This window comes from Aptenodytes forsteri, unplaced genomic scaffold (assembly GCF_000699145.1).
Source record: "Aptenodytes forsteri isolate BGI_AS27 unplaced genomic scaffold, ASM69914v1 Scaffold324, whole genome shotgun sequence".
Classification (NCBI taxonomy): domain Eukaryota; kingdom Metazoa; phylum Chordata; class Aves; order Sphenisciformes; family Spheniscidae; genus Aptenodytes; species Aptenodytes forsteri.
Genome location: NW_008795485.1, coordinates 735,442 through 745,028, shown reverse-complemented (window position 1 = coordinate 745,028; position 9,587 = coordinate 735,442). Strand labels below are relative to the sequence as shown.

The following is a 9,587-nucleotide window of genomic DNA, read 5'->3' as shown; positions in this document are numbered from 1 at the left end:
CTGAGATTTCAGTCTCAGAATGATAAGGCGGAGCAAAGATCTCTTACCATTTTAAGCATGAATAGGCTTTTAAAGCTAAGCAGGTCTTTTAGTAGAAAATATTTGTCCAGATTTCACAAAGTTCAGACACTCAGCTCAATGTTTGCACACTAGGAGCCTTCTAGGACTTCTATACCCTCCAGATGCGGGCGATAAGCCCACCATACTTTCACATTTGCAGGTGCGTCTGGCAGATTTTTATTCAGAGGAAATTTTTTCAACAATGATGGATGAATGGAGCAAGCAATGAAATGGGAAAGAAATGTCTGTATCCTGGAAGATAGAATCACTTAATGAGTTTGGAGAATTATTCATAAAAATGTGGCCTTCAGAAGGCTATTGTTATCCACAGCTATTAGCAAAACGTTCAGGTCTGAACCCAGATGAATATTTTGTATTCATTTTGCTTAATTAACCCCTGTATTCATAAGGCTTTGTTGGGTTCAGTATTAAGCATTTCAAAAAGGAGAATAATAGACAATGGACAATCAGGTATACATATATTCTTCAACTGCTTTCAGCAACTGTGACAACAGTTTTTGGAATTAAAAGCCACTATTTATGAAATCTCACAATACATGAATATTTTCATCAACATAGATTTGGGAACTAAAAGATAAGCAGGTTATAATCAATAGAACAGTGAACTTGCATCAAGGTTTCTGTTAAAATTTACAAAGCTTTTTGGATATTTGAACAACTAAAGGGTTCTTCTCATCTTCACAGCTGCAAGCACAAAAACTTGACTCTACCTGCCTTAAAATATATCACAAAATATTTAGGATGTCTGCCACCAGAAGTATAACAGTACCAATATCTGGTGGGAGTTACGGTTAAGTCCAAGCTGGCAAAAAAATTAAATACATCATGCCTTTTAAATGGTATTTTTGTATTGTCAAAATACATATTATTTTAAGCCAAAACTCTCTTTTAATTAAGTGTAAAAGATTTGTAATGAAAATGGAACATTTTAGATAGTGAATTCCATGATGTGCAAACAGTCTTAATTTGAAAGCTTCTGGTAAGTGTTCTTGCCCATCTTTCCTTGGCAACATAAACACAGGATAATAAAACCAGATTGACCTTCAAGCCTCAGGTGTGTCAGAAAAGGTCCCTCTGAGTGTTTTCCTACAGGGGGCTCTAGGAGCTTGTCAAAGACAAAACAATTTTATCTTTCAATTTCACCCTCCTGCTCTGCTCACCCTTCCCAGAATGTAGCCCCCCCTCATATTTCTCATGAAACAGCAGAAATAGACCTCCCAGCTGCCTAACAGCACCTCATTGTCCTTGGCAAATTAAATTCCTGTCATCAAAAGCACTGTGTTACTATGGTTGCATGAATACGTAAATGACTGCCATTACAAATGTCAAGGAACTGTCAGGTGGAGGGGAAGGAGAAAGGAGGATAAGGGACATGAATCAGAAATCACTGACCTAAGTTCCAAGGGCTAACAGTCTCCCCCATCAAGAAGGGCTGTCCTTTGATAGACCTAAAGCTTTCAGGCTGTGAATTAAAAGCCAAAGCACCTTCAGTGATACAGCTTTCCTATAGGTGCTACAAGTTCCCACTCTCAGCATACAAGTATAAAGTTGTCAGGGACAACAGATCCTTAACACTGAAGGCAGCAAGTAACATCAGGCTTCACTAAAAAAGTTAAGGAAGATTCATGTTCAGCGAACTCCAATTGCTGGATTGCTACCAAGCTCTGTGGTAGGCAGGTACCACAACATTTCTAAGGATCACAGCACCCTTTCTGTTTACACAACCCTGCTCCATCTAAGGACTGATTCTGAAGGAGCTTCTTCAAAGAAATAGGTAGCAAGCACCCTGTTTCTGTGCACATTTCACTGAAGTTGAAATGGCAATATGCAGAGGCAAGAGGAAAGTTTGTACCCAAACTCATGCAATGAATCAGTGCAACAGATGGAAGGCAGAGCTGGAAGGTGAAATTTCAAGTGCCTTTTTTAACCTAAACTTAGAGCATGCACTACCTGGAGCCTAACGTATTGCCAGCATTCCCGAGAACCAAAGGGGCACTTCCTACTCCAGACCTTCATATCTTTTTAATAATTCAGTTTCATAGATGGGGGGGATGTAAAGCAATGTTTACAGTCTAAACCCATTAGTAATGATCCAAAAAGATAAAGGACAGTTGCATATATCATAGACCGTCATCATAATTAGTACTAATTGTGTCCTTTGCAGTCACGTTCAGAGTTAGGGAGCCAGAGTCTGAATCTGTAGTAGAGATTCTTCTCTCCTTGCTGGAAAGGGTTACAAGGGGCAGGATGGGCAAGTTTTCTCCTCCCACTGCATTCATTTCACAAATGAAAACATCGACATCAACCTTCACAGCTATCAAGGCAAGCCCTTTCACCAACATCACATTCAACAATGAACAAATATCTTTAATTTCAAAACACAATCCAGTGGAAAACAACTGTGGTAATGAACACAGTGATTGATTGTTAAATACCATTGACAGGCACAGTGCTGTGTAAGACATGAAATTCAGACGGCCCAATGGTAAATATTTGCTGACTAGATAAGATCAACAGCATTTAAGTTCCAGGCTGTTAGTAAATTAGTCAATTTTGATACTCTTGTGTGACTGGTCATCCTAAATCACACAAATACTGAAAGGCAAATATTTAAAAAGAAAACCACAAACTACTGCACAAAGGCAGTAAGAGTCAGCCAAAAAAAATGACAGAGCTGGTGAGATTCACAGGCACTTGGCACACGTTATAAAAAAATGACAAAAAAACCTGCAGTCACAGCAAACAGTACATCAGTACTCTTCATAAGAGATATGCATGCATCAATTTAAAAAAATTCAGTTCACTGGAAGCACAAATTAGGTCTTATTTAAACTTGCAGGTTCAAAAAGGAAAAAGATTACATTAATAGCCGAGTTGAGACTAAGCCATCATTTGTGCCCTCTCACATTTCAGATTAGAAGAGATACCACATAAATGGAAGTTTGTGCTTATGGACTTTCCAAAGCTATCAAAAGCAGAGAAGATGGGCTGCTTACTACAGAGATCTATATAATAAAACTCTTCCCATTTTTGCTTTGAAGATGCAAAAGAGTACAGATACCACCTAAATACCCCACTATGTATTCAAGTCCCAGATTCAATCTATAAGATAATCACGTCACTCACATTCCTTCAATTTTCTCCAGAAATCAAAGTTTTAAATATAGTTTAAAAGATTAACAAGGAGAGATGTATTCCAAAAAACTTGCAACTGTATTAAAAAGTGTAACAAAATCATTTCTGCCAACACCTCTCAGCACTTCAACACACACATTTGTCCTCCCGAAAACCTCAATTAACCAACTCCAGCTACAAGCAGAACACAAAAAAAAAAATGAAGTCCATTTGCCTCCCCCATTATGAAATCCCTATGGAGCTATCAGTTCCTCAAACAAGTGAGATTTCAACAAGAATTTTATCAAAACTTGAAAAAACAAAAATGCACTGGCAATCCCAGTATGCACACGTCTACCACTTACTGCAGCAGCTCGCTGTATTTCTAACAAAGGACAAGCTCCACTTCCTCTCGTCTGACCTAAAACTGAAACATGAAAGTTCACAAAAAGTTCACAAAAGCCAGAGAAGCTGAGAACTACAAGTTTTAGTTATTCATTTTGCAGCTTCTTGGAATTGTATCACATGAGGTGAACAAGACCTTAGTCCACCAAGCCTTTCCAGTCTCTCTTTAATTATAAGCAGCACAGGGCTTTAACAGTTTTCTCTTCATCAAGTACTTTTTCCAAGGATAGTAAATACTGCCACTAATATTATCTAAAGACAGTAGTCTTCTCAGACTGCGTTTCCATAATGTGAGAGGCTCTATAGCCTTTGCTCTTGTAGCTTTTTGGGTTTTTATTTTTCAATTTAGCAGTTACTTAGGGGAGAAAAATCCTTTTTCCTTTAGAAAACACCACAGTATTTTTCCTGGGTGTGGAAGCAAGAAAAAGGTGAACGAAGCATTAATAAGCAGAAACATTCAGAGTGAATTTCAGTTTTGTTAAGAAAAGCAAAAATATTATCCACTACTTGAAATTAAAGATTCATTTAGTTTTATGAGAAGTCAAAATGGGGAGAAAAATCCTTTTTCCTTTAGAAAACACCACAGTATTTTTCCTGGGTGTGGAAGCAAGAAAAAGGTGAACGAAGCATTAATAAGCAGAAACATTCAGAGTGAATTTCAGTTTTGTTAAGAAAAGCAAAAATATTATCCACTACTTGAAATTAAAGATTCATTTAGTTTTATGAGAAAAGTCAAAATATCTAACACACTTATTTGTAAATAATATTTTTAGCACAAGTTCCAACAACTCAGCAGTTCACTGTTGACTGATGTATCTCAGTAGGGTGACAAGAGACTTCACAAGTGAACTTTTTTCTTAAGGAAAAAAGATAGAAACTTTACCTCTTTCTGCCACAGAATGTGAACGGTAACAGTCACAGAGCACACTGCTGAACGGTGCTGAAGATTCTCCTAATGTGTCATTTGTTTCACACTATCAGATAAGCTATGAAGAATTCGTCTGTAAAACATCTATGGTTGTGTGTCCGGCAGCTCAAGAAACCTCCGTCTCCACAGCACATACCCTTTTCTAAAATGAGATGAGATGGAATGCTTCTAATATACTTAATTTTTAACATCTTATGTTAGAGACATTTTAGGATATAGGTGAGTCTTTCCCTTTAGCTGAACCTGTCATTTAGGACTTCAGTAAGTGCCAGAGTTTCCAGCAGAGGACCAAACTGAGTACATTCAACCTTAGAAATGTCAAGAGCTACAACACAATTTATTCCCCACTGATCCAACAAAATCCATAACAAGTTCTACATTCTTTGAAGCACCAACATTTCACATTTCATTATTAACTAGTCTGGACGCTGTGATTGACCAAACAAATTTATCTTTTGGGCAAGCGTTAACAGAAGACAAACCACGTGATTTTGGAGAGCTCAAGGGAAAGGGAGCTCTGGAAAGGGACTGCAGGCATCAGGACACAACAGCTTCCAGGACCTCCTGCAAAAGCAAGTTCAGCAAGGAATAACAATGAGTAAAAGATGATTCAAACCTTTTACCATCCTTGGCATTCTGGCTTGTTTCTTCCCACAGTAGCGGAGCACATTCAGATTGCCACTAGCACGATCTTTGCCCAGCACAAAATGCCTCATAGGAAACTGTTCAAGAACAAAAGATTTACTATACCTCAACTATTACATATGTACTGTTGTTGAACATTCACACAGGAGCCCAAGTCAGACAATGATAGTATTGGGCCCGCCTATTTACTCTCAGCTTCTGCCAATGGAAGGGTGGAAGCACAGGATCTCATTCCAATACCGATCTTAGGCCAAAAGAACAGTCCTTTAAGCCCAAGTGATCTACCCTCTCAGCAGTTCTTGCCTTACACATCAAGAATCACATGCAATTCCAGAGATTACTAGCGAGGGTGGCTTTAAGAAATGAATAATAAATTAAAGCAGATACACTCTCGCATCCCAACATCAATAATGCATGTTCATTACATGCATAGCTAAATGCTAATAGATTGTATCCACTAGCCTGTGAGGAAATAAATATCATCATGCCTTAATACAAAATTTGTGCACTTGTGTGCAGGGTTCATACTTTATAAAACTGTATGCAGGTAAATAACTTCCATCATTACCTGGGTAGCAAATGATGGATGAGGAATATAGGTAAGAAGCTGTCTGCATCCCTTATAAAAATCATCCTATTTATCCTCTGTATAGGCCCCCAGAGCACCAAACCTGCAGTTTGGATCATCATGCTTTTGTACAAGGACAAGTTACAGGGAAACTCCTACCCTCGAGAAATGGCTTCTCCCTGCTCTTTCACCTTGAACAAAACTGTGATAGGCAAGCAAGGCTCTTACATGCCACCTCTGCTGTTTAATGAAAAGAAATAATCAGTCTCTCTTCTGCTCTCACCATCAGCCACCTAACAGCTTTTAGAGAACCAGCAGGTAAACAAACCTTCGGATTATCCAGGCTGTTAAAAACTAACTAGCAATATAGAACATTTTGCAGGCTGGAGTTTCCAGATGAAAAAAGCAGCCAGCCTTCATCAGACCTGGAGCATTACAGACAGCATTTCGAGTCCTAAAAGCATTTGTTTATTCACTTGGATGCTTACTGTATGCTAATGGTCACAGAGCTATTGCTCTTGCTCAGGGGCACGTGAGCAACACATGCATCACTGGAATAAGTCAGCTGGTGCACAGTTTGCTCTCAACTACCAGCTTTCCTGGGAAAACCCTGCCATACAAACAGGCAGATATCTGGCCACATAATGGGGGTAAAGGTTACCAGACTCCAAAAAAAATTCAAACTGCTTGACAACAATTTAACTAGAAAGAGGGAGTGACTGGAAGCAAACTGCATTAATTTCTCTGGTGGGAACCGCATGCTGATGGCTGCCCCCTTTACCAGGTGAAATTTGGGAACCTTAGCGCTTAATAGCGTACCACGCTCCTAAGCAGATGTGTGGCACACTGACCACATTGGGAATCCCTGTTACAATCGTGTTACAATTAACCAGCTGGACAGTTCAAGCATCATCACTGTAACTCAACCCCAAGACAGGGCTTGGTGGAAAAACCGCTGGATGAAATGCTTCAGCCTTTACTCTAGTACATTAGTCCCTGTTGCCCTTAAACAAATTAATTGTACAATAAATGACATTACTAGCATCTGTTACAAAGAGCAACATCAAAATAAAACAGCAGCAAGAGAGAGCCAATGCTCTAGATGACCAAGCCTAAAGTAGGGGAAGATAGACAGGCAGTATCTGCTGTACAGAAAGCCAGCCTCCTGGGCTATTTTAGAACAGGGTTTCACATGCAACAGCCTCGGGTACAGTAAGGTTTACCCCACGGTGCTAGCTACTAGTCTCTTTCAAATTAATGCCACAAAATCCTTTAGGGTTCATCACTCTTTCTGTGACTAACTCCCCACAGATTTTGCTTTCCCTGTGTTGTTTTCATGTCTGCTGAGTTTTGAAAGCCCAGTGATGATCTTTGCATTTTGCAAGCCCAGAGGCTCAGCACAAAGTGACCAGCAAACTGTTGGGGTTCCCCCCCCCTCCCCAGACTAGAAAGGGAAAAATTCCATTTGAAGACATCATGTTTCCCATTGCAAAAGGGATAGTTTTGGAGCCTGCTACATATGAAGAAAGGAGGTGCCATGCTGGCTTTGGTATGCTAATACCACCTAATCCATCAACCACTTCAGCTTTTTTCCAGTCACTGCTTCAAAAACATAACCAGGGTTAAGGCAGAAATGTCTTAATGATGAATAAGCAGAAAGCTGTCAGCATAGCCATGGAGATTATCATGTGTACATGAATGAACTAAGTTTCTTACACATTCACACCAAAAGAAATGTCTTGGCCTCCATTTCAAACACATTCACCATCAATAAGCCCAAATTAAATCCTTCAGCTGAAAAGCCATCCTCTCTGTTGAACTTCAGACCTGAACTTTGTGATTGACACATTAGCATATGCCCTATGCATTATCCTTCCTGTTTTCTATGCTATAACTGAATCACTACCTGTATCACCACAGCTAAGTGAAAATCAGTTAATTTTTCTCAACCAAGATATGTTTTTCAATGTTAACTTTTTAAAAGAGGTATTATCAAATCCTTGATGGCATGCATTTATTGATGAAACTTCCCCAAAGCTTAATAAAATGACAGACTGACCTTGCTAAAGGGACCTCACACAAGAAGAGTTACCACATAATCAAAGTGGATGTTAGCAGAAGAAAAAGCTCTGTCCTATAAACACTCAAGCAACACAGCAGTCAGTGAGTCAACCTAGTTATGTTGCGTGCAGAAACAGTAAGAGAAGTTTCTTTTTTTTATGGAAGTACAGTACATATTTTCAGGCATAAACCCACACATATAGGCTGTATGGGAGTTGCAAAGCAACAAAAGAAAAACTGGCCCACACTAAGCTAGGATGAGGATTTATAATGCACTAATTTCTCAGAGAAACCTTTAAATCATCTTGTGTATTTTGGGCCTTCAGGAAAAAGGCAGAGTAAACTATACTGCGTGTTGTAGACCCTGATTGCACCTGCAGAGGGTTACAAAGGTATAGCTTTTTCTTCATATGGCCACACAATAACTCCCTGGACATTAATTTTCCTGTGTTGACAAGCTCTTGGAGGTCTTTATGAATTATTTGTCCCCTTTTGAGCCAAAGGGCTGAGTGACTTCCAAGTCCGGAAAGCAGCCAAGAACTGAACCCAGACATCTCGACATGCAGACCCACCTACTAGCCACAGGGCTGCTTTGTTTCTCTCTTGTTCTCACATTCTCCCAATGTCAGCAACTGAATGAAGGATTTCTGAGAAGGTCTCAGCAGTAAGAATGAACATCACCAAAAAAAACACTGACAAAGGTTTGGCATCATCACTCCCTGCCCTGGTAATCCCAGCAGAGAGGTCACCTCCTCTCTCTCAAGGGTCTCTTCAGGACACCTTAATGAACTTAAGTCTTATCACCCATTCTTTCAGGACAGCCTCCCTCACTCAGAAGCAAGCTCTTTTCACTGGCTCTGTATTACCTGCAGAAGGTATGCAGAGGACCATGAACAAGGACAGATCCTAGCACTGCTGTTTCTAATATGCCTACTGTTTGCACATAAGGATTAGGCCATTTGGTCTGGCATCAGCAAGTCCAACCAACTACATTACCCATTCCAGCCAACAGGTGAGGACAAAGTCCCAGGGAGAAGCGCGCCAAGATTTCTAGGGGAACAACCTACCTATTGTGGACAGGCACTTCTTGGAAGCAGGGAAGAGAAAGTGGCCAAAAACATACCTGCTCTCACTGTATTCCTTCTTCTCTCTCACACGCAGCCACTTCCGAAGGAGGAAGCGCTTGCGCCGCGGGGAGGCACTGGGTGTGGAGCAGTTGGACCACGGAGTGTCCTCATCACTGGAGGGGGTGATTTCAATGGATGGGAGCTGCAGGTATTCCTTGCTGGAGGAAGGATAATCCTGATACCTGCTGGCCTCCAGGCTCTGCTCCTGCACATTCTTCATCCGCCTCATCTTGAAGCGCTTCCTGCGCAGGGTTGGGGTGGACGAACTGGACCAGGCACGGCCACCCTCCACCACCTGCTGCTCTGGGACTTGCAGGGCTGGGAGCTGCAGGGTTTCTGTCATATTGGCAGCTGGCATCAGATGCCCTTTCTCTTTCTGCTCCCACCCCCAGGCACACTAGCTCTGATCTCGATGTAAACCACACCACAAAACCACAACTTGCCTTCCTCCTCCCTCACCCAGTCCAGTACTGCCCTCCCTCTCAAGCAGGAAACCTCATGTTCTTCACATGCTTTTCATTTAACAAACAGTGGAGTGGGGAGGGGATGTTCAGGACACAGACATGCCACAAGGGAAGCCAGTTCCAAGTTTCTTTTCTCCTTCTCCTCTCTACAAAGTAAGGTCCCTCCCCTGCCTGGTCTCTCTCAAAGGAGTAGG

General features: G+C 40.9%; 1 protein-coding gene across 3 annotated transcripts in view; it reads right to left on the bottom strand.

Annotated features, from left to right (window-relative positions):
- GRAMD1B (GRAM domain containing 1B) overlaps positions 1–9,287 on the bottom strand; it is a 105,000-nt gene extending 95,713 nt beyond the window's left edge. For all 3 annotated transcript variants that reach the window (XM_009281288.1, XM_019472603.1, XM_019472602.1), the window contains exon 1: positions 8,926–9,287. In XM_009281288.1, the coding sequence (XP_009279563.1) occupies positions 8,926–9,287 (362 nt within the window). The remainder of the gene's footprint in view (positions 1–8,925) is intronic.
- Positions 9,288–9,587: the final 300 nt, after the last annotated feature.